Below are 25,800 nucleotides of genomic sequence, written 5' to 3'. Positions count from 1 at the left end.
CCGACTATTTGCAAATTGATCCTAATGCTGTCGAAACATAACTTTCTTAAATGAACCAGCTAATTATTATTATTATTATTATTATTATTATTATTATTATTATTAGCTTTGTAAAAGTCACTGAAAACTTGAAGCTAAGGATGAGACGAGAGAATGAACCCAATACAGGTACAAACTTTGCCCGTTTTTTTGTGTTTATTTAACTAGTATTCATTATTATTATTTTTTATGATTTAATTTATGGTTTAATTATAGTTTTATTTTATAGTATGTTTGGTCATTTACGTGATTTTCTATTCTGTTGCGCCATTTGCTATTTTTACTTTGTGTAGATGCAGAAACACTTTGTCCAGCTTGATTTCCGGTGGGCGCGCGGACAGGCACGCGGAGCTCTATTTGAGCGCGCATAACGGAAGCACCACTGACAGCTCAGAGGCACGAGCTGCGTCCTAAACGCATAACACAGTCATGAGTTCATGTGACCCGTCTGGTGTTAAATTGGGCCTGAGGCAAAAAAGCAAAAAACGGTGTATATTCAGTTTACAATTTTTCAACATTGTATACTTAAAAGAACACGTATGGAATTATGTAGTAGACCAAAAACCTGTTAAATACCCCAGAATATGTTTTATATATTCGTTTCTTCTTCTTTGATGACGGCATTGGCACACTCTTGGCATTCTTTCAGGCAGCTTCATGAGGTAGTCACCTGCAATGGTTTTGCAATAATCCTGAGGAGTTTCCAGAGGTGTTAAGTGCTTGTTGGGTGCTTTTCCTTCACTCTCTTAACCCAAACCATGTCAAATGGATTTAGATTGGGTGATTGTGGAGGCCAGGTCATTTGATGCAGCACTCATTCCTCTTCTTGAACAAATAGCTTTTACATGACTTAGAGGTTTGTTTGTGTTGTTATTGTGTTGGAAAACAAATGAGGGTCCATCTAAGTGCAAACCAGATGGGATAGCATGTCACTGCAAAATGCTGTTGTAGCCATGCTGGATAAGTGTGCTATCAATTTAGACTAAATCACCAACATTGTCACCAGAAAACCACTACCAAACCACCCCACCGTATCCTCCATGCTTCACAGTGGGAACCACACATTCAGGAACCATCCGGTCACCTTCTGTATGTCTTGAATTCCAAGAGGCATTTTTGTAAATCGGTGGTTTCTATGGCTGGTCGTTTTAATAAAAAATATCCTCTGCAGCAGAGGTAGCTCTTGGTCTTCCTTTTCTGGGACAGTCCTCATGAGAGCCTGTTTCAACATAGCATTTGATGTTTTTGGAGATTGCATTTGGGGATACATTTAAAATTCTTGAGATTTTTTTGGATTGACTGACCTTAATTTCTTTAAGTTATGATGTACTGTCTTTTCTCATTACACAACTGAGTGTTTCTTGCCATAATATGGTTTTTAGTGTAGTTGTAGTGGCACTGATAGGGTTATTGACTCTGTATTTACCCTTTCTTCTCTGCGACACAACTGATAATCTAAAGCACATTAAGAACACAAGAAATGTCACAAATGAACTTCTGACAAGGCACACCTGTGAATTAAAAAAACATTGTGAATCTGATGAGCGAATGCCATTAGTTTGCCAAGCTGTCTTCAAAGCTGAATGTAGCTACTTTGGACAATCGAAAAAATTTTGATTTCTGTCTTTGAATGCAGGACCATACAATGTTACCAAACACCTGACAAGATTTCCCATAGTGGACGGCGCTACAAAGCCACCGAGAAGACGACGCAAAACTCAAATACAAGGTCAAAGGTAATGTCGGAACGTGAACATAGATGTTGGAGTGTCGTTTTTCAGAGCCATTTTGTGCCCATGGTGATTTCAGTAGCATTTTATTCAAATCTTAAACCGTATGCTGTACCAAGTAACAATCTTTGACGAAGTGCTGTAATCTCACAGAGTAAAACAAAAAAACGTAACCTGCTGGTCAATACTTCTGACATTCATCTAATTCAATGAATTCGGATATATCTGGAAATTAAAATGGCAATCAAGTGAAAAGTTTACATTGTGTACATTGTGGAGAAAAACAAAGGCTGCGATTTAGCTTTGAACTCTTTGTAGCTGTCACTTTTAGTAATTCCTCTTCAACTCTTCAGACAGAGTGCAGGCTTCTGTGGAAATTAAAGCTAGGATTAGAGGACGCCCAGCTCCCTTTGCATGGCCTTAGAGAGATATTAGTCTCTGTGTGTGATAGGGTGTGTGGGGGCGTCTGAGCTGGGATTTTACTTTAGCTCAACATCAAGTTCCTCGCTCACTAGTTTACACTGTGCAATATTCATGAGCCCAAGATGACAATCTCGCCTAAACAATGTTTCCATGTGTAGTTTAAAGGTATAAAACGGGATTAGGGCAGGAATTTATGTATAAGCGTGTATATGTAGCATGCTCTGGCATATTTTAGGAGTTTACTAAATAAAAAAAAGACAACCAGGATCAAACAAAGCAAAAAGACACAAAAGAAAAGAGTAGCCAACTATTAACTAGCTTGCTAGTTAATCAATGTACTTTAGCCAATCCTACTTTTAGCTATAGCTAGCAAATTAATCTGAAGTAAACTAGCCTACTATTGAATATTCTGCCTAGAAAATCGATGTAAAGTAGCTTAGTTTACTATTAAAATCCAGCTAGCAAATCAACATGAGGTAACCTACCTTAGCATTTACTACAGCTAGCAACTCATTGTGAGTTAATTAAGCATAATATTATCTATTCTAAAACATACAAAAAATTATACGGAACCTACCTATCTTACAATTAAATGTCAGGGTTTGTTTCAATGCCCCACCACTACCACCACCACTAAAAAAACCAAACATTACAAACACCACCACAAACATGTCACCAATACTACCAACACCAACATAACTACAAAACCACCACAAACACATCACTATCAATACCACCACTACCACCACCAACACCACCACAAACACAAGACCACCTCTACCAACACCACTACCACCACCAACAAAACACCAGTACCAACTCCACCACAAACATAAGACCACCACTACCAACACCTCCAACACTACAAACACCACCACAAACATGCCACCACATCTACCAACAACACTACAAACACCACTAAAACCAACACCACTACCAACGCCATCACCAAAACCATCACCAACACACCGCCACTACAAACATCACCACCACCAACCCCACCAAAACCAACATCACTACAAATACCACCACAAACAAAACACTACTACCAAAACCACCACTACCAACACCACCACTACTAAAACACAAAACCACCACAACTACCAACACCACTACAAACACCACCAAAACCAACACCACTACTAACGCCATCACCACCACCAACACCACTATCATCAAAACCAACACAACACCACCAAATCCAACACCAAAACCACCAACACGCCACCATTATAAACACCACCACCAAAACCAACACCACTACCAATACCACCAACACCACCAAACCCAGCACCTCCACCAACACAATACCATCAACACCACCAATTCAACCACCACTACCAACACCACCAGCACCAACATCACCACCACCACCACCAACACTACCACCACCATTTACATTATCTCTTTCTTACTCTCTTTCTCTAGTGTTTGTGTTTTTGAGTTTTTAATGTTCCTGCCCTTCAGAAGACCTCCTTGTATAGCGGAACTGGCTTTACCTTCTTAATCCTTTGCTTCTTCCATTTCTCTCCTCCATTTATTTTCTCTATCTTGCTTTGCCTCAGCTCAAGTGCAAGTGTGCCAACAATCCTGCAACACCCAGCCAGCAGATTAGAACAGGATGTAGACTTTTAGTCAAGTACGAAACAAGCTGAAATTGCTAAATGGAATTCAGCCTGCAGCCATGTGTGTGTGTGTGTGTGTGTGTGTGTGTGTGTGTGTGTGTGTGTGTGTTTGTGTGTGTATACAGCTCCCAAGAGATCACATGTTTGGAACCAGACCATACGCTGGCTGCTAAATCTAAGCTATCAACTCACAAATCTCTCTTTGTCTTATATCTTACACACACCAAAACACGTTTCTTTGTTCAGTTTGCTGTAAACAAAAACATTTCAATAAATTTTTCTATCTGCCCAAAAGATATATTTCTCAAATTTAAATTTAAATGATGAACTGGGGAGTAACAGCAGAATCAACTAATTAGGTTTCAAGTTTCATTTTGATAGCTATCAAATTGATATATAGTTAGCAAAATTAATCTGAAGTAAACTAGCTTACCATTTAGTTTTCTAGCTAGCAAATCAATGTAACATAACCTTTCCTACTATTAGCTATAGCTAGCAAATTAATCTGAATAAACCTAAATGATCTATCTATCTATCTATCTATCTATCTATCTATCTATCTATCTATCTATCTATCTATCTATCTATCTATCTATCTATCCATCCATCCATCCATCCATCCATCCATCCATCCATCCATCCATCCATCCATCCATCCATCCATCCATCCATCCATCCATCTATCCAACCATCTATTGACCTTTGAACCAAAGTACAAAGACAAATATTATTCATTATTATTTAACTCATTACCAACTCCCCATATTTATTTTTTAGTAAGAATTCATGACTTTTAGTCCACATTAGTGGTGTATAAGACCACATGCAGTAGAGCATCTTCAAGCAGCTTTCAAAAAAATATTAAATATTGAGGAATTTGGCAAAAATCTTATTGCTGGAAGGATTTGTCCCCCTTGATGAAAAAATGTCCCACTATTTCTGGTGGACTGTTCGATTGTTTTGTACTTAGACAGTTTTTTAGACATAAATTTATGTGACTTGCAATTTTATGGCAAAAATCGGTTGTGTTTTCCACCACTGAAATGAAAAAAAATCACACAACCTGGGCATGGGTGGCACACAGGATCTGTCTTCTTAGTCTAAAGCACATTTTTCCCTGTACATGTGTTTGTGTATAAGATTGATTTCACCTGTCAGAGATGCTGATTTTTTTTTATTGCACTTTTGTTTATGCGTCGGGGGCAAAGTCTTCGTTTGGGCAACGTGTATGTTCTCGGACATGATGATTTGCCTGAAACTGCCTGAACCAGTGCTCTTTATTGTGCTCGATGTCCCCGTCTGTCTGCTGTTTATCTGTTTACTCAGTTTCCGTCTGTCATTTCTCAATGTTTTGCCTCTACCTAGTATTAATAGTTCTTGATTGATATGTAATGACATAACCACCTGGCTTACACTAGAGACGGAACTAACACATTCACACGCTCTCTCTCTCTCTCTCTCTCTCTCTCTCTCTCTCTCTCTCTCTCACACATATGCTTTTTGCTCCCACTCATAAATACCCCCGTTCACACAATCCCCCCCCTCCCAGCACACAATAAACACACACTTTCCCACAGCTAAACCAAGCCACATCCATATCGAGCATCCCGCTGACAGTTACTCTCCGCTCGTCTACCTTTCTGAACTTTTACGGTCACACATTTTACTCAGAGTTGGATGTGTTTAATGTGGAGACGGCCCCCCGACACCATCTCAACACCCCCAAACACCTGCCACCCATGACTTGTGATCTTCACACCAACTCAGCCTCTCTAAATTTAGCGTGCGCCGTTGGATTAGACACAATATTTTTAAACCAACTCTCAGCGAAAATAGACATTCAGGATATCCCTGATTCTGATCAGGCATTTTATTATAAATTGGCCAGAACAGTGGCTCTGACAGTATTGCAGGATATTTCACAGGTTTATCAGAATTCTCAGAGGTTCTAAAAAGTCCCCTTCAGTGAATTAGCATTTATGGAAATGCTAATTTACTGAAGGGGACTTTTTCTTGGTGACCCTTTGACTTGTAATTTTATGTATAGAAATGATGAAGGCGTGTTTTCTTGCCTCTGCTTGGCAAACATTTAAATGAATTACCATTGTCATCTATCTGCCATATAGCAGCATTTTGGTCAAGTTTTTTCCTAACTTTAATGAAAGGAGGTTCCAGTCTCAGAAACTGTACAATTTTCCAATAGAGGACGATCAATAGTAGATTTGACCCATACATATAGCTAAGTTGGATCGTAATTGCCGAATAACTTATTAAATTACATTTTATTATGTAAAATAGTATTTGACTCTATTACAAACAAAAGTAGTGAATCATGAAAATGTGCTAAATGTAATTAACAATAATCTATTAATTAATAAATATATTATATAATTAATAAATTATGAATAATCTATATAATATAGCGCTCTCCATGCAGCATGCTGTTCCATATGTAAAAACAACACGTGGTGTCAGTGATTTACCTCTAGAGGCCACTCTCATAATGACAGCAGACCGGAAGCCAGAAGCCATTGTTTATCGTGTCGATTTTTGCCAATAGCAGATAGTTTCAGAGATCACCTACCGGTGCTGATTAATCAGCAAAACCGGTCGAGCTCCATTTTCCAACACCTGAAAGGCTCCAGGGCGTCTTCATGGGGTGTTTCGTTTTTTGTTGTGTTTTTTTTTAATATGACAAGCTGCATTTTTCACCTTGTTGTTTAATAGCTCGTGTTAGAACAAGAAGGAACCTTTTAAAACCAAAGTGAACCTTCAATACAAATCAAAATGCTGTAGTGTAAAAGGAATAAAATGCTCTGGGACATTTGTAGCAAAATATAGCAAATCTGTATAGTAAACCCTACTTTGCAACCCTAACCCTAACCCTAGATTGCTGTTGGAAAATACATTTAAAGTTATTGGCAGTTCACTAACAGGAACACGGTTGTATTTAAAGACTTGACACCACACACACACACACACACACACACACACAGATATAATAATTACAGTAAAATACATGGGAAAAAGTGCTGTGCTACATGCTGTTTTTATTCAGATCCCTACAATTAGCTGTGCTGTGTATTGTATGTGCGTGTTTGTGTGTGTGTCTCTATGTGTGTGTCTGTGTGTGTGTATGTTAACAGGACTGTAGCGAGGTATCGTATCAGGGAACAGCTGTGTTTGTTTACTCTGCTTGAGAGCGTGTGAGAATCACAGTCCTATTGCAGACGCTCTGTATACACACACACACACACACACACACACACACACACACACAGTCTGTGAGTGGTGAGAATACATACAGTACTGATGCAGATTGCGGAACTGTGTGTGGTTCTGTGTAACCTTGAGTTCCAAGCATTCCCACAGTGCACAGTACACACTGCTTATTTTGGGAAGCTGAAGGGCACTTTGACATCACTTGTCATTTCAGTAATAATCTAACCTTAAATTTCAAAGAATGCTAATAAAGGGTGTTTTGTGTATATGTGGGAAAAAAAAGTTGCCTGGTTTGGTTTGGGAATGAACAAACCTATTTTACTTATAGTGTAAGTTCTGCTGTATGCATCGTTTCTTGTTTTTCAATCTTCTAACTACTTTTAGTGGGGTTTTTTTTATGCTTCATCAGCTCCTAGTAAAATGACTCATAACCCATGAACCACTGAAATGTCTTGCACCACATTACTTGAGAGTATGTTTGAAATATTACAGTATGTTCAGCTGCACCTGATTTAATCAAATGGTGCAGGATTATTATTAGTACCTAGAAAAATGATGACTATGGTAGGGGCCAGGACATCTCTCTCTCTCTCTCTCTCTCTCTCTCTCTCTCTCTCTCTTTTTATCTGTCAAAAGAGTGCGTGAGAGTCAGAGAGAGAATGCAAGCGCGAGAGTGCTCCTGGGATTCTCAGAGTTCAAGTTTGCCAAACGTATTTCATTTTCCCCACTGAGGTTTGCCTTTGGCCAGTGTGTGGGATTTTTGCTGTCGATTTGTGCCTTACAGTGTTTCTCTCCTTTTGTTTTAAAGTTTTTACAAAAGTCTGTAAAAATCAAATGGCTGATACAAATTTATACATGTTCACATTACTATGCATATAAAAAAGTGAGTAACTCATATTAGCATTTTATTTGAGGGTTGTTTGTCTACATTCACGAAAAGATCATAAATGATATTGTAGAGCGATGGATCATTTTTCCCTCAATAATTTTCCATGAAATGAGCAGTTAAGAAGTCATTCATGTCCGGTAAAAGAATTCTGAAGTACAGTTCTGAAAGACCATGGATTTGAGTTGACTTGTGTTGAGTTTGGTTCCTCAGATACAAGAGACACAGAATTTAATAAAGGTACCGTAGGAGCCAAGCATGGAGGAATGTACAATAAAATGTTGTGTAAAAGTGAAAAAGTGTCAGACATGTCTTCTGGACTGCTTAGTAGGTGGTTCAGGCCAAATACAACCTACAACCTCACTGGGACAGTTGATATGTTTGGTAAAGATACTGCCTGGCTGTTTGGACAACCTGTGAAACCAGCAGTAAGACCCTAGTTTTGGAAGCCATATTGAGACCACATGTAGGACTCTGTCCTAGCAGCCTGTTCTAAAAATCCTCACCCAACAATGTGTTGACCAGGCGCTGGTGAAGAAGTGGCAGTGCTTGTCAATCATTGCAGGGCTTCAAGATACGCAAATCAGCAAGTTTTACCTACTGTGGGATTTCAAAAAGATTCTCCTGTAGCATCACATACCTCTAAAGTATATGCAATATCACTTGATTAAATCTAACTGGTGTAACTTTTAATAAAATTGGTTTGTTCATGTGCAGAGGAGGGACATGGGATATATCAGTAGAAGAATGCTGAGGATGGAGCCGCCAGGCAGGAGGAAAAGTAAAAAGACAAAGAGGAGGTTTAGGGATGTGGTGAGGAAAGACATGCAGGTGGTTATTTTGAAAGAGGCAGATCAAGAGAACATCCTTATTCGTGACCATGCTCTCGAAACTGAACTTTCATCCTCTGAACCTAATCATCTTTGTGGCTGGCAATTTTAATAAATCATAATACTAATATTGATACTTATCTCTTGAAAACATTTTAATTGAATGTTTTGGGGGTGAATAAAACGATGATTTACGCATAATAGTTAAAAAAAGGAGAGAGATTTTTGCCGCTACCTACTGGTGTAATTGTAAATGTGACTGTCCTACTTAACTGCTTGCCAGTTCAGTGAACAAATCTTTTTAGTGAAAAGAATCAACAGGAATCGAGTCACTGTGATTAATTTAAACTACCAGCTAATATGAACAGGATTACATTTACCCTAAACCTACCTGCTGACAACTGAGAAAAATCTGAAAAGTTCAATGAATTTTTGTGTGAGAGAAAGAACCTATTATGGCACACAAGATACAAAGTAAAACACAAATCTAGAGTGCATTGACTAAGTATTTATGCCCTAGATCTCTAAACCATTTTATAATAATATAGTCTAAATGTATGAAACTGAAATTGATTTTAATGTTCCTTACAGACATTTTTGTTACTGAGCTTCAACCCAACCAAAAATAAGCCACATGGGCACTTAATTTTCTTTTGAAGTACGGTGTTGAAACAGCAGCTGTTTGCAGCTGTAACATATTTAACATTTACTGTCATTTTATTGATTAAAACTTTTAAGTCTACAGATGTGACCATTATTCAGCTGTTTTTAATATTAAAGTTTCAGTATTTTTTTATGAGGTAACATCAAATATTGTGTGGAACCACTACACTCTTAACAAGTTAGGCCTGTTTTTTTCCTCCATTTTTTGATCCAGAATGGAAGAAGTAGGCATTAGCTTAATGGAGGGGTACATTCGAGGAGTCTTGATGTTTTATATGTATTTGATAACAGACTTGATAGCTGATAGGAGAACGCTTTCCTTACTTGTAAATCTGGTAATAAACTAGAGGCAAACAGAACAGTTGCACCAAATCTACTACATAGTGATTTTGTGTTTTTGTAATTTTGTACATACACAGGATGTCTTTTGATATGGTAGTATGAAATTCTCCTTTCATTTGAAATAGGAGACCCAAATCACCGCAACTCTACTGAACACCTTTGGAATGAATTGGAGTGCTGACTGCACCCAATCCTCCTCACCCTTCAGTATATGAGTACCTGACTTTACTAACATCCTTGTAGCTGCATGAGCCCAAATCTCTAAAATCACTCCAAAATCTAGTGGAACATCTTCCCAAAAAGGTGGAGGTTATTAGAACAGAAAATAGGGACTACATGTGCAATAGGACGTTCAAAAATCACCTAGAATCATCTGGTCAGGTGTCCACAAGCATTTGCCTGTATTTTGTATATCTAGGTATATGTGCTATCATGTGTTGCAGATCTTCATCTCCACAATTGACTTGTTTAGATTGGAGCATTTCATGTGCTCAGACTTCTATCAAAATAAATATGGGATTTGTCCACCAATAAACACTTCTTGCAATTGTTTTTAAGTCGCTGGGTTGTAGCTAAAGCATGATGTGTATTAATCCTGCTCGTTATGTCCTGTAAGTGCCACATATGTTGACTTACACTGACTCCTAGTGGAAGATCCTAAGCATCCCTGCTTTTTGATAGTAAAACCGTCTAAAATAGTTTAACGCAATTGTGGTGCCACCTAATGGAACCAAACAGTGTTAACAACAAGTAATAGCTTTATTTTTATTGTATTTATTTTATTTTATTGTAACTAATAAATATTGTAAATATCTTTATTTAAAAGATTGTGTTCAGGTTTAGTTCGTTTTTTCGATAAAACTAAGTTAATTTCTTAGTTTTACTGCTTTTTACCTGACGGCAGATGCTACTCATTTTGCTAATCAGTTAGAATCATCTTCCTCTGGATTTTGGTACATGCAGGATCAGGAAATGAACATGCTGATTGGGGCTGCAAAGAAAGCAATAAATAAAATTATGTCTAATTCTTTTTATATTCTTAGACCTTAAGCTTACTGTCAAACAATACATATTAAACAGGTTGCAAGAAGAATGGGACACAAGTGACAGGCAATTTACCCTAAAATTTCCAACAGATTCTCAGTCTCAGTTGTGTGTCTGCAGTAATGGCCATGTTAGGGAAGTTAGATTGTCAAGGCAAAGTTGTGTCAGTGGAATGACCTTGGCTAGAAAATATTAACTTGTTGGGTTAAGGGTTACTTGTACCGCACTTTCAGGAACCAGTGAGCCGTGTCATACTTTTTATTCTAGTCATGATAAAAAAATTATCATGGTTGTAAGCTATTTCAATTCTATTAAATATTCAGACCCTTTACTCGGTAGTTAATTAAAGCACCTTTATCAAAAATTACAGCCTTGAGTCTGATGCAACAAGATTTGCACACCTGGATTGTGAGGATTTTATGCTATTTTTCATGGCAAATCCTCTCAAGCTGGGTCAGGCTGGATGGGGACCATCAGAGGAAAGCCACTTTTGGGTGCATCTACCAACTTTGCCATAAAGCCCACATTGGTAGAAGGCTACAGCGATGGTTGCCCTTTTGGAACTTTGTCCATCTCCACACATGATCTCCGGAGGTCAGTCAGAGTGGCCGTCAGTTTCTTGGTCACCTCTCTTACTAAGCCCCTTCTCAGCGATTCCACAGTTTTCCCGTGTGACCAGGTCTTGGAGATTCCTGGTTGTGCCACACTTTTTCCATTTGAGAATTACGAAGGCCTCTGTGCTTTTGGGAATCTTCAGTGCAGCAGCCTTCCGCAGATATGTGCCTTCCAATTCCAAACTTCCGCATGGCTTGAATTTTGCTCTGGTGTGCATTGTCAGCTTTGAATCCTTCTATAGAAAGGTCTAAACAATAATCCTTTCCACAGGTAGGCTCCATTAAAAGTGGAGAAACATCTCAGCAATGATCAAGACAACCTGATCTAATTTCTGAGGCATTGGTGCAAAGGGAATGAATACAGTATATTTTTCCAAAATCATGATCTATTTGTAGAATCACTTATATAATGACTATTTGACATTTCCATTATATGCCATGATCCATTTATCATCTGACCCCAAAGCCAAAGATTTGAACCAAGCATATTCAGTCGAATTTGGGATACTTTCTTGTTGTAGGCAGCTAATAAAACACCTTATCTTTGATATGTTGTTTTCATTTGCTTGGGCCAAATGTATTGTTGTTATTTTGCTGTATTTAATCAACATTCAAAGACAGATAACTGTCCATCAGTATGCATATGATAGCTTAGTTGATATATAGGTTAGTTAGATAATATGCACTGTTCAAGACCTTTTTTTTGTGTGCACCAAAACATAAATACATCAGATAAATATTAAGATTGCAAAACATAACTCACAACTATCAATGGGGGGAAAAGATACAAATGTAATTTATTTAATTACTTATTGATAACAAAGTTCACATAATCACACTGTAAATAATCCACTTCATGGTTCTGAACTGAAACAGGTCATATTTTCAGTAGATATCTGTGGGCATTACACTCCTGTGCTTTGCTAGAGTTGTTTCTTTTGTTTCAAATCTGTTTTGACTTGACCTGTTGGACCTGTTCAAACATTAAGTTCTTCAAACCCCCAATTAACAGGGTGAGCCTGGCTTGTGAACGTCATTCCAAAAAGAGACCATCTGAACGGGAGTGTACGTAACCACTGCAATAAGTTGGGAAATGTTGCACCGGTTATACAGTTTGGGTGGGATGAACACGAACTGCTCAGGTTTTGGGGGGTTTACAGGAGCAATGTTGAGCAATTCAAGACACATGCCAATATACACATCGTCTTTTCGAATTGGTTTAATTTCCTTTGATGCCATCAAAATCTTTGCTGGCATGTCCATGGACATTATGTAGCACTTTCCCAAAGGGTATAGGGTTATTGTTTCGGAATTGCTGTTCTGCAACTGGCCAGTTAAGTAGTTTCGATGAGGGATGTCAAGGCTAAACAGCATACTCATTAGATGTCGAATGTTCAGCAGAATGTCCTTGTCGACTTTCACAGCAAAATGCGCCTGGGGACAGCGATCTCTCAGCCATTCCAACATCACCATCATTTTAATTGTTGCATTCTTGCTGGAGTCTATGAAGTTGCTCTGTAGCATATCCTGGTGCCGGACATTCTCCTGGTGTATGCGGGCCTGCTGCAGTTCTGCATTTTTACCACTCGGTAAGCCCAGTAGAAACAGAACCATAGCGTATCGTTCTCGAATGAGCTTCTCATTCCCCATGTGTTCCTTATGGAATCCCGTTCCATCACTTCGTTGGGGGCCACTGGAACAATGACCACCAGAAAAGGTTTATGTTGGCACTTTTGTGGTTGGTCCACTATGAAGCGATATTTATAAGGGTAGGCCACATGGGGGGCATCTAGATTTGGATGCTTTCCTTTTACATTCTCTTCCATATTGCATTGCTGAGTCCCAAGGAGTACGTAAAGCAATAAACTGACAGCACACATCAAGACAGTAAAAGCACACGGCACATTGGATGCTAGCTTGACCGCTAAGAACTGCCACTGTTGGTCATTATAGCATGGTAGGTTGCGTCTGGTGACAAACACAAAATTTATACAACTTGTGAGATTTTATAGAAATACAGCAAAACTAGTTACTTGTCGCAGAAAACATGGAGTAAAATGCACTAGTGAAGTAGACACAGCATAATAATTGACTTACATGGAAAATTAGTAGAACAGCTCTAAATATGACAACATTGGAATACTGCCGTAAACATACAAGCTTACCTCATTGTGTATCTTTCTATGTCCTGAGATGAATGTTATTCACTTGAGGAAAAGCTTCGCACCTGCCCTTGCTTCACCGCAAAACTTAACAGTTGTCAGTCCCAGATGCTTCATTTATTTCAAGCTAGCTGCACTGCCTCTCCTGCTTCCATCGACTTGGTAAAGCATATATTTCAGGAAGTTTGCTAATAAATAAGCTCTTCCTGACTATCACTGTGTCACTGACGCACCTACATTTGGGTAGAGTTACAAATTCCTTTTCAGCTCCCCAGAGGGAGGTATTTGCAAAGTAATCTTCTGGCCCTAAATGCCAAAATTACGTGCAACCGGTTCTGAACAGGCTTATGCCGGTATTTACCTTTTCGAAGCAGGTGTGATTTTCATCCACTTGTTGGGAGCTGGAGACAGGTGTTCCTTGACGGGTGCATTGGATATGGGCGTAGCTATAATAACCATCTTCAGGGAGGCTTGTTCAAGTTAACCCTTACTGTGCTGTATTATTATTATTATTATTATTATTATTATTTATTTATTTATTTATTATTTTATCATGCTGATTTGAATTGTTACGAGATGCCCAATAGTAGTTATTAAGCAAGCACTGATATTAATAAAACTGCATGGGAAATTCGATCCAGCACGGGGCATGTTCATGTAGCCATCATATCATGTCTTCCACAGACTTGTCCAAACTGAGTTTAAATCCTTTCACCACCAAGCTGTCATTTCCGGGGCCCTAAACCAGTCCATTAACCTGCAACTGTTCGATTGTATGAATAAGATGATCTGGATAAAAGCGTCTGCCAAATGCCAGAATGGTAGCTTAGCGGTTAAGGCGTTGGACTTGGATCTGAAGGCCGTTAGTGTCCAGCCACAACAAGCTGCCACTCCTGGGCCCCTGAGCCAGGCCAATAACCCTATAGCTGCTCAGTTGTATGAATGAGTCAATGGATAAAGGAGTCTGGACACTATTCGCAAAATATGCAGCCGAAAAAATATGAAGCCTGTTACAGACTCAAGTTTTAGTTTAGGGTATATACTGTACTCTACATCCCATGTAGAAGCATATGCAAGGATTAATTCAATAATCGTTACAAGCCGAAATGAATTTTATTTCATTTTTATGTATTAAAAATGTATTTATATGTTGTCAGTTTAGGGGACATTTTTTAAAATACTCCTAAAATTTAAAACCGTTCTAACAAATTTTGTACAAAACTGACATTTTTTTTGTCCTAAAACCTTCATATTTTCTTAATGTTTGTCTTATGTACCCAAATTAGACAGGAACATCTAGAATTATAATGTTTGAGTATAAACAAGTTGCCCGGATTCCAAGTTGCGTGAACTTGCATGCATGCTATCAAACAATTTAATCAAAGCATGAGATACGGCATGTGAGGAAACCAGATTGTATCCGTTAGGCCTTGTCTGAGGGCAAATACTTAAAAAAAAAGTATTGTAACACTTGAGAGCCATATGTGTTTCTTATACACAATTCACACACAATTGCATACAATGTCTCTGGAAAAGGTAATGTGTAATTTCCCTTTAATTTAACTAGGAGACACAAACCTGTTCCAGCATGACACAAAGTGCACAAAGCCAGCTCCAATAAGATATGCTTTACATGGGTTAGAGTGGAAGATCTCCTGCTATAGAGTTCTGATCTCAACACTATTGAACAATGCCTGCACCCCAGGCTTTCTCACCTCCCCTACATCAGTACCTGACTTTACTGAAGCTCTTGTGGCTGAATGAGCAGAAATCTCCCCAAAATCTTGTGGATCATTTTTCCAGAAGAGGGGAGATTATTATAACAGCAAATGGGGACCAAATGAGCATGGGTTGCTCAAAAAGCACATGCAAATCTTACACCCACAAGAGCACATCCTGTTTTTAATGCAGTGTCCTGCGTTGCAAATGAAGTCAAATGTTGCGCTGGTAAATACGCTCCCCGTCCGCTTTAGAAGGAGCACCTGTACACCTGCACTTTCAATGTGGCTACTCACGCCGTACCAGAAATACGATTTGAGTGCATTTTTTGCGCATGCAAGAAATGACGCCCACTTCCTAGTCATCGCTAATGCTAGCAATATGGATTCTTTTTCGTTTTATGTCCAGCTTGAAGAATTTCTCTTAAAAGAAGAAAATCCTGATAATTCCACATATCCGGGGAGTAAATGAATGAAGGATGGAAGGAATGAACACACTTGTTAAAGTATGCTGAAACAAGTAATACAGTTATGTAGAACATATCTTTCGAAAATTTAATATTTAATCTCTCATATCAACAAGGCCTTTCCACCAACTGAACCTCCGACCATTCTGCATAAACTCCAAAAACTGCTGTGTGAAAATCCCAGGAGATTAGCAGCTTCTGGCAGTTGTGGATTAAGTACACAAACCAGGTACTTTAGTTAAAGTAGAATTACACTAGGTACAAATGGTACAAACAACCATTCCATGCTTGAAGCTACAGGTTTCACACTTTTTCTTCCTTCTGATATTCATTGACATTACATGAGGCTTTTGGCCTCTTTTAACTTCATGATGTTTTGTCGCCACATAATGGGCTGATCAGATAAATGCATGAATGCAAGGTGTAAAGGTGAGTGTATATGTGACTCATCGATTGCATGCTTGTTCTCTTGTTGTTCTCCAGACATCCCTGACGACTTCTGTGTACAAAACGTTCGTATCTGCAGCTATCCCAGATGGGTTCAATGGCATTTGAAACTTGATGCGACCAAGGTAAGAAAAGAAAAATAGAACAATGGAGTGGAACGTTTCTAAATGGACTAAAAATAGACAAAACTAAAATAAATCCAAAGAACTTATGAACAGGAATTCAACCAATGTGCAGCATAGGGTACTTGCCTGGAGATGTGTGCGAGGGCGGGGATTACATGTTTTTAAATATCTTCTAATACATTTAGCTTAGGGAAAAAGTTGTAGCTCATTGCTTAAGATGACTTCTAAATGAAAGGTTGTGAGTTTAAATCTCAGCTCTGCCAAGCCGCTGATGCAAGGCCCTTAAACCTCAAATGCTCGGCTATACACAATTGTATAATTGTAAGTCACTCTGGATGCCAAAAATGACGTAAATGTAAACATAGTATGATTCTAGTTTGAATCTATTTGTTAATGCCGCAGTAATATTTGCAGATAAGGTGGTGTAAAGATTTGAGGATCAATTTTACTCTATCTGATATGTACCGGAGGAACCTGTTAAGCAAACTGCTTTTATAAACACTTGACCACCTAGTGTTAAACCCCTAATAAAATTGGCAAATATTTTACAAGGTAGAAAAACTAAATGATGAATGAACAAACAATTAAAACACACATCAAAAAAGAGCGAACGCTAACAGGAACCATCGACTAGCAGCTTGTGGCTAGCTGGGAGGACAAGGTGGTGTATTATTTGTGGTCTGAAGGCAGGTGTTAATTTCCTTATGTACTCCAGAAAAGCCTATTTTATAGTAATAGCAAAAAAAAAAGACATGCAGGGACATGTGGACTTCAACACCTAGGCATTTTATAATCATCAAAAAGGTACAAAGTGTTTGGGTGCCGATGTATTAAACACTCACTATTAGTCATTTTTTTAAAAAACAAGGACAGCAATCTAATACCTAGAATAACTGACTCGTATGTAATGACTGAGATAATTGAGATTTCTAAAGTATTATCGCAAAGGACATTCCATATCACTACCTCTTTTTTTTTCAAGGTTGATGACCTGGAATGCTGCTACTGACCACACAAGCCTTAATTATTTGCTTAGGGAAATTTGTGTGTGAGCTAAATGGGCTTGTTAAGATTCATACTTGTCCTTCGGTGTCAAAACAATGGCGAAATACCAGTCCAGAAGATTTACATCAGCACTGCTTGCTCTGAAAGTCAGTGGCAGCATCCTACATATTTCGCAAAATATTGCTAGGCGACTCATTCAGATATAATGCGCACTTATCAGATTTCCTTTTGTCCCGTATGCCATTGAATCCGCTCGCTCTACTTGTATCGCCTTACAAGCATTTTTCTTTTTCTTTTGAAAACATGTGATCATCAGATGGGAGATGAAAACAAACTCTTTATTTAAATTTTTTTTTTTTTCCAGATTTGATTTCATTACGAAAAGCTGAAATTATGTAGACATAATCAACGTATTGAAGTTGTTTTAAATGAAATGAGCTATGGCCTAGATTTCACAAAAACCTAATCCTACATGACTGTGATATGGAATTCTTGAACTTGATTGGTCAAAAGGTGCTGGTTGCTCAGCCTATGGAGAGATATACTTAATGTGTTTCATTTCTTTCACATAATTGAAAGGAAAAAGCACGGTTTAAGCAAATGTATATAGAAGCAGGAATCCGAATAAAAATCGATTTACATCAATTTCACATCTCTGAAACTTGCAGTTACTATATGACAATGTAAACATAATGATTCAATTTGTTTTAACCCACAAGTGAAAAATAAAGAAAAAAAAGATTACAGTTAACCTACATTAGCGAGAGGGTTTTCCCATTAACCACATGATTTTCAACAAATGTACGTTTCTTGTCCTACATATTTGATACGTGCTCAGTAGTGATTTTTCCGAAATTGTAAAACACGACATAACTTCAGCGCTGGTAGTCAAAGGAATCTGACTCTCTGCTTTAGCAAGCCGGCCCTGGTTTGTTAAGATCCATCCAAAAGGACTTAAGCTGAGCCGGACTGTTTGTTACTACAGCAATAAGGTCTTTGTAGTAGCAGTGGTCGTACTCCGGAGGCGGATTCACCACGAACTGCCGGATGTCCGGAGGTGTCGTAGGTGTGATGTGAAGCCTTTCGAGGCACAAGCCGATATACACGTCCTCGATGAAAATTGGCCGGATTTTCTGAGACGCTTCCAGAATCTTTTCCGGTAGGTCCATAGAAATGATGTAGCACATTCCCAAAGGGTACGGCGGATACACCTGGTAGGGGTACACCTCGGGAGGGATGTAAAACTTGTTGTCTGGATCTCGTATCACGACGTTCTCATACCACACTAGGCCGGTAATGTAGTCGGTCATGTATTCAGTGTGTCTGAGGAGCATTTTTATCAAGGCGACGATGTTTAGCAGCATGTCGGCGTCGACTTTCGCGGCGTAATACGCCTCCGGACAGCGGTCTCTCAGCCATTCGAGCATCACCATTGTTTTGATCGTGAGGTTCCTGTAGGAGTCGATGAAATCACTCTGAAGGAGGTCCCGATGACGCACGTTTTCCTGTTGTATGAGCACCTGCTGAGCCTCCAAGTCGTCCCCGCTCGGTAACCCCAGCAGAAACAGCACCAGAATATCTTTGTCCTGGACCAAGCTTTCATTCCCCCACGTGCTTCTTATGGCATCACGTGCTTCCAGGTTTTTAGGTGCCACCGGAACGATGATCACGATATATGGTTTGTGTTGCCTGCACAGCTCAGGCTGGTCCACAATGAAGCGGTATCTATGCGGGTATGCCACATAGTATGATTCCAGATGTGGGTTCAGATAAATTTTCTGTTCCTGGGGCTGCATACGGAAGACACGGTACATGCCGATAATCCCGAAGACCAACAGAAAACCTAGACACCAAACGGCGTATTGCAGCCAAGCACGCCTCCGGGTCACTTTGGGCTGCTTTGTCACACTGAAGAAGAAAGGAAAGAGGAGGGAAAAAATCCAGCATGAGCCATCATCCTTTTCTATACCTCCTTTAGACATCGTCAAACAACAGAAAGCAGTTTTCTGTCTTTGCGTTAACCTTAAATTCGACTGTTTTTCTGAAAGATGCCTACAGTATTCCTTCATTCAAACAAAGGCTGTGTTTGTTCCGAAGGAATTACGAGAGTATATTTTCACAAAGTGTTGACTTTAAATATAGTAATAAGAACAGACTTAGAATACTGTTGAAGAATACACAAAGGTGTCATCATGTCACGTCTGATGCATCAAGTGAGAAAAAGGCTCCCTGACTTGTTTGGGGTTTTTTTCAATGCAAATTGACAATGGCATTAAAAAAAAAAAAAAAACACGGTATGTGCCGTACGAGTTTACTCATGTTTAATTGCCTTATCACGCAGTACATGGAGGCCCTTTAAGGACTAACTCCACACTGGCAGACTTACCCCATCTCACCGTGAGGATGTGATGAGTCCCAGTGCTGGCACATGCCTGAAGCCGGAGGCACAGGTTCAGGCATGCTTTACTTTCTGTCGTGATCCATAAGTTGAGTCGCTTAGCTTAGAGGTTATCTTAGAGTTTGACCCTCACCTTGTCAAGGCATACCTATTCCTTATGGTGTGTTGTGCTAGTCAGCCAGTGAACGGTGCATTCTAAACAAATGAGAAGGAGGGCGAGTATTTGCAGGTAGAGGGTGCCGAGCAAGCCCCACCTTGGTCAGCAATGGTTTTTCCTTTCCTCTTTCACACTCCTTTTTTCCCAGCGTTTTTTTTTTTCTCTTTGTGCAAATCACGCCCTCTTTTTTTAAAACAGGTGAGTGAAGTGTGTGTGTGTGTGTGTGTGTGTGTGTGTGTGTGTGTGTGTGTGTGTGTGTGTGTTCGTAAGTGTATGTTTTCTCCCCTGAGTGTGGCCGGGCAGGTATTTATACAATATGTGAAAGGCAAACAAATGTCCATATAAGGACATGGACCGTATTACATTGCATTCATAAATATTTTGTATTAGGAAAGTATTTTATTTGAGTAGCTCAAGAATAAAGGTATTTTTTCCGGGGTGGGGTGGAGATTAGATTATAATTTAAAAGGAGATGTGAGAAAGTGTAAACTGAGTTGGATTTACTGGGTCATAGTGCAGAAATCCAAAATTGCAGCAATTTTGTGAATTTGAGTAAAGGTGGTTTAGAAAAAAAAAAACTATTCATGAGTAGTTATTTTACAAGTCATGATTTCCTTTTATTAAAAAAACAAAGACTGATATTACAAAACAATGCTAGAGAACTTGATGGATTCGCTAGCTAGCTCTCGTGCATGTGTGTCTCGGTTTGGATGGACAAAACACCTCTATGAACTTTGGGCAAAAAAAACCCTGAAATGTGCTGCTAGGTCATTAAAATCGGACCAAATATGAATGAAATACCGGTTTTATTAAATGGAAAAAGACGCCGGCTAGATGTTAGCGAGCTAGCTAGCATGCGATCTTGCACACTCTTTAAATCGACAGAACGTACTTGATAATCTAAAATTGCCGACTGATTGTAACCAGACCCAAAAAAACAATAACGATCAATCATACTACCATTAGATTTAAATAGTAACTATTGCTGAACTATATACTATGAACCTCTAGATTACGCAACAACTTTAGCAACACGGACACATGACGTGTCAAAACGCTCAGCACAGTGGAGCGTGTTGGTTGCTGAGTAATGCAGTGGCATCACGTGATGTCATTGACCATGCGTCTACATGAAATTAACAGAAACATAGATGTGACATATTGAAACGCTTGCCACGTGAAGGAGAAGTTCTTTGTGCACTCTGTAGCAACATTGATGCACATTCAAGGACACATTTTCACCGCTAAACACCACTCAGAGGTCTTTTAGGAAATGCCATTTTTGGTTATACGTGTATTTTATACTGAGCCGTGTGTTGTCCTAGCCGAAGGCGTGAAACCAGTGGCTAGTCCTTGTGTCACGTAAACGCCAACTTCAGTAGCTCTTCTCCACCTTGCTTAAGAGCAGTTCAAACTCTGTTTTCCCAGGTAACCTTGGGAACGTCCCCGTTGCCGTATTGCAAACACGTTTCATGTTTCAAACACCTTTTCTGCTGACTTTGTATAAAACTAGCCCAGCATAGATATTTACTATACAAACACCATTCCCTTTAATCCTTTTTCAAACCTGAGTGGGTTGCAAGTCCGAGTGTGTGATGAGTTTGAACTCTAAGCGCGAGTGTATAGTGCATAGCAACAACTGGATGCTTTCACACTTTCCCCTTTATTCAAAATCCTCTTTATTTAAAATTTCGTTCTCATATACATACATTTAAACCAGAGATGGAAAGTAGTGAAGTACAAATACTTCGTTACTGAACTTGAAAAGGTTTTTTTGGCATCAGTACTTTACTTCGCTGTTTATTTTTTAGACAATTTTCTTTCACTCATTACATTTTTTTCACAAATATCTGTTCTTTCCACTTTTTACATCTTCAAACCAGGCTCTTCACTTTAGTTTGAATCTAGTAGGTGGCATGTTTTAATATTTTTTCTTCTCATTGCTCGCCATTTTCAGCCCAATAACCTATTTATTGTCATTGCATGGCTTTTTCAATCTACCACTGGTGTATCATTTCCTGGTTCTCACACACCACAGATGTAGACTTGGTTACGAAGCTCACAATGAGCAAGACAGAAGGCAACAAGAAGTCTGGGGTGACGTGGATGAGCAGAAGGAGTCAGCGATGTAATCATGACTGAGAACAGAGGCCCCACGGGACCCAAGGCAAATTATTGCGGTGCGGGAAAACATTTAATTTGTGAATGCGGACGCGGGCGGTAAAATACTCGTGTGTGCGGGTTGGGGAGAATAAAAATTTCGAATGCTTTGGTACATTTAATCGATTGTGTACGAGTGTCTTCTGTTTCCTACATTATCAGTTGTTTATGTTCATGTTAATCAAAATATATTATACTGGTTTCACCTGTATAGTCTTTCACCTGAAAACATCTCAGCATCAGTTCATCGCATAAGTCATTGAATGCAAAATGGTTAAACCAGTTGTCATCATCTGTCAAGCTTTCATTTCTATTCAACTTTTAAATGTAAATGTTTTTTATTTGATGGGCATCCAGCGTAAAACATGTGCCAAATTAAATATGCGGATCACGAATCAGAATTTCATTCCGAATCGGTCGAGGTCGGGATACCAACGACAGCCACAGATATCTTAAGCCAACAGGGTACCGGAGAAAATTGCGCTACTGTTGGCCAAAGGAGGAGAAGGTGAGGAGGAAGACATCTACAGAGACAGCAGGAAAAGGAGAAGTGGAGGAGAAGAGAGTTTCTGATGGAGTGATGAACGTGAAGCTGGGAGCTGGAAAGGGTGATGATAAATGTCATCAGTACCTATACTCCACAAGTTGGCTGTGAGATGGAGGAGAAAGAAAAATTCTGGAGGTAGTTAGATGAAGTGGTAGAAGGTGTACCTAGGAATGAAAGATTAGTGATTGGGGCAGAGTTTAATAGGCATGTTGGTAAAGGGAACAGAGGTGATGGGAAGGTGATGGGTATGTATGGTCTTAAGGAGAGGAATGTTTAAGGGCAGATGGTGGTAGGTTTTGCTAAAAGGATGTGTGGCAGCGGGGGCGTGGCTGGCGTCGGTTTGTGAATGGGGGGCAAGGCAGGACGCAGGTAAGCGGGGATTTGCCTCACCTGCAACTAATAAAACCTGATGTCTGTGCTTTCGTTTCAGTGATCAGGAGGTGCATAAAAGCCGAGGGAGCGGAGGCGTGTGTGTGTGTGTGTGTGTGTGTGTGTGCCAGTAGTGCCATGCAAGCACTGAGCGACCAGACACCAGTGTGATATACCAAAATATTGAATAAAGAATGGCGGTGACGCCTGTGAACCGACCTGTTGTGGCTGTCCTTTTTCCTCCCTCCCACTCGCTCTCCCATAGGATGGAAATGCTAATGGTGAACACTTATTTTAAGAAGAAGGTGAAGCACAGTATAAGAGTATAAGATTGAACCTAAAGGAGAATGGAGACTGTAAGATGTTGGCAGGGGACAGTGTAGCTAGACAGCATCGGATGGTGGTCTGTAGGATGGTTTCGAAGGTAAAGAAGAATAGGAGGAGTGTGAGAACTGAAAGAAGAATAAGATGGTGGAAACTGAAGGAGGAAGAGTGTAGTGAGAGGTTCAGGGAAGAGGTCAGACAGGGGCTCGTGGTGGTGAAGAGGTGCTGGATGATTGGGAAACTACTGCAGGAGTGATAAGGGAGGCAGCTAGAAAGGTACTTGGTGTGACATCTGGAAAAAGAGAAAGGAAGACAAAGAGACGTGGTGGAATGAGGAAGTGCAGGAAAACATTAGGAGAAAGAGGTTAAACAGAAAAACAGAATTGGGATCGACAGAGTAATGAGAAAAGTAGGCAGGGGAACAAGGAGATGTGGCAGCAGGTAAAGGGATGTGGCAAAAGCCAAGAAAAAAAGCATATGAGGAGCTGTATGAGAAGTTGGACACTAAGGAAGGAGAAAAGGATTTGTAGTGATTGGCCAGGCAGAGGGACCGAGCTGGGAAGAATGTGCTGCAAGTTAGAGCAATAAAGGATGGAGATCGAAATGTGTTGACTAGTCAGGAGAGTGTGTTGAGAAGGTGGAGGGAGTATTTTGAGCAGCTGATGAATGAGAAAAATGAGAGAGAGAAAAAAGGTTGGATGGTGTGGAGATGGTGAAGCAGGAAGTGGATAGGATTAGTAAAAAGGAAGTGAGAGCAGCCATTAAGTGGATGAAGAGTGGAAAAGCAGTAGGACCAGAGGACATACCGGTGGAAGCGTGGAGATGAAAAATCCTGCCCTTGCAGGCCTCTAACATGAGGTAGTTACCTAGTTACCAGCATGACGCTAAAATAGGTAGTAGTAACAAACTTCTTTACTTGAAATTGAGTGGAAAAGTGTAGTCAGATCTTCAACTTTTACCAGAGTCTGTGAAAACATAAGTATCTGTACTTCTGCTTGAGTGAACATAGAACATAGAAGTAACATGAAACTTGTTCTTGATAATTAGTCAGATAGAACACTAGCTACATGAAATGCATTAATGTGTTAGCAATGAAAGGAATTAGCTTCAGTAACTAGAAGTGTATGGAACTAATGAGCTCTAGTAAGGAGATAGAGAATTAGCTACATGTAGCAATGGGATGACTCAGCGAAATCAGCTTCACATAGCAATGTTTTAGGGAATCTGTATTTCTTTTAGCATGGTATTCGGAAAAATGTATTCAGTTGTTCATTTATTCATTTATTCATTCATAATTATTTTCTACATTCATTTACTGCTGAAAGGGTTTGACTGTGTAGCCGCAGGTTCTGTTAGTCAGCAGTGCAGCAGGCCGAAGTTCAGCCAATGAGCAGCTGATGTTTCTTCCACAGGCTTCTGAAGGAGTTCGTGACCTGAAAGAGGAGACGAAATCATGGCCATGTTTTAGACAGGATCATTCCGCAGCACACATCGAGAGCTCAGGGCTCCTGCTTGAAGCCTGACCTTGGCTGCAGCATGATTGCTGATAGCAGATCTAAGATATGTAGACTTGTGTTATTGTTGACATTCCGGCAGCAGACTGAACAGTATATGTTTTACTCTGAAAACGAGCACGTTTTTGAAAAGTCGACACTCGCACATGTGGCTTAATTTCGGTTTTTTTTCCTTTAAACGGTTCGAGTCAGAGAACGTTTTCAGTCAATAGCGAGATAAAAGACTGTAATATGTGACTCTGTTACTCGAATCTTAATAGAGCTGCCTCAGAGTCATGTGTGCATTTTGAATCTTGGACTATATCTCAAGAGCTGCCTCAGAGTCATATGTTTAATTTAAAATCAATCTTTTATATGACTTAAAAACTGCTTCACAGTCATTTGTTCATTTTTTATATGACTCAAAAGCTGCCTCCGAGTCATTTGTTAATTTTGAGCAAATATTTTATGTGACTCGAGAGCTGTCTCGAAGATTGCTTTATTCATTTTCAATAAATCTGTAATATGGCTTGAGAGCTGCCTCTGAGTCATTTGTTGATTCTGAATTAATCTGTAATATGACTCAAAAGCTGCCTCAGTGTAATTAGTTATTTTTGAATAAATTCTTTATATGACTCAAGAGCTGCCTTACTGTCTAATTTAAATCAGTCTTTTATATGACTTGAAATCTGCCTCAGTTATTTGTGCATTTTGAATTAATCTTTTCTATGACTCAAGAACTGCCTCAGAGGGTGATTTGTTCATTTTGAAGGAGTCGTTTATGATTCGAGAGCTGCCAGAGTCATTTTGTCCATTGCGAATCAATCTTTTATGTGATTCGTGAAGTACCGCTCATTTGCTCATTTTGAATCCATATTTTATATGACTCGAGGGCTGCCTCAGAAAGTGGTTTGTTCTTTTCAAATAAATCCGTTATATGACATCTAACTCAATCTGGTTTATGACCATCTTTTATGATTGCATTAGACTCATTTGTTCATTTTGAAGAT

General features: G+C 39.4%; 2 protein-coding genes and 1 long non-coding RNA gene across 6 annotated transcripts; 1 reads left to right on the top strand and 2 right to left on the bottom strand.

Moving 5' to 3' along the window:
• On the top strand, positions 1-25,631 carry LOC124379983. 3 transcript variants are annotated; one of them, XR_006924557.1, is made up of 5 exons: positions 1-168; positions 333-527; positions 1,676-1,775; positions 16,249-16,337; positions 24,710-25,631. It is a non-coding gene; the product is annotated as an uncharacterized LOC124379983 (long non-coding RNA). The 3 variants fall into 3 exon arrangements; XR_006924556.1 differs by lacking the exon at positions 24,710-25,631 and adding an exon at positions 23,035-23,230; XR_006924558.1 differs by lacking the exon at positions 24,710-25,631 and adding an exon at positions 17,320-17,426.
• LOC124379982 (beta-1,3-galactosyltransferase 2-like) lies at positions 12,191-13,852 on the bottom strand. Its single transcript, XM_046840648.1, is given in 3 exon segments — positions 12,191-13,064; positions 13,067-13,386; positions 13,584-13,852. Coding segments are annotated over 3 exon segments (966 nt in total). The 5' UTR covers positions 13,589-13,852; the 3' UTR covers positions 12,191-12,423.
• LOC124379981 (beta-1,3-galactosyltransferase 2-like) lies at positions 16,357-19,988 on the bottom strand. 2 transcript variants are annotated; one of them, XM_046840647.1, is made up of 2 exons: positions 19,874-19,988; positions 16,357-19,250 (listed from the first exon to the last, which is right to left on the bottom strand). In XM_046840647.1, the coding sequence occupies exon 2, from the start codon at positions 19,154-19,156 to the stop codon at positions 18,254-18,256; it is 903 nt and encodes a 300-aa protein (XP_046696603.1). In that variant the 5' UTR covers positions 19,157-19,250; positions 19,874-19,988; the 3' UTR covers positions 16,357-18,253. The 2 variants fall into 2 exon arrangements, with proteins under 2 accessions (XP_046696603.1, XP_046696602.1); XM_046840646.1 differs by having other exon boundaries at positions 16,359-19,250; positions 19,729-19,988.
• Positions 25,632-25,800: the final 169 nt, after the last annotated feature.

Source organism: Silurus meridionalis, chromosome 26 (assembly GCF_014805685.1).
Source record: "Silurus meridionalis isolate SWU-2019-XX chromosome 26, ASM1480568v1, whole genome shotgun sequence".
In the NCBI taxonomy this organism is placed as follows: Eukaryota; Metazoa; Chordata; class Actinopteri; order Siluriformes; family Siluridae; genus Silurus; species Silurus meridionalis.
Note: the sequence above shows the minus strand (reverse complement) of the source record. Positions and strands in the feature narration are given on the sequence as shown.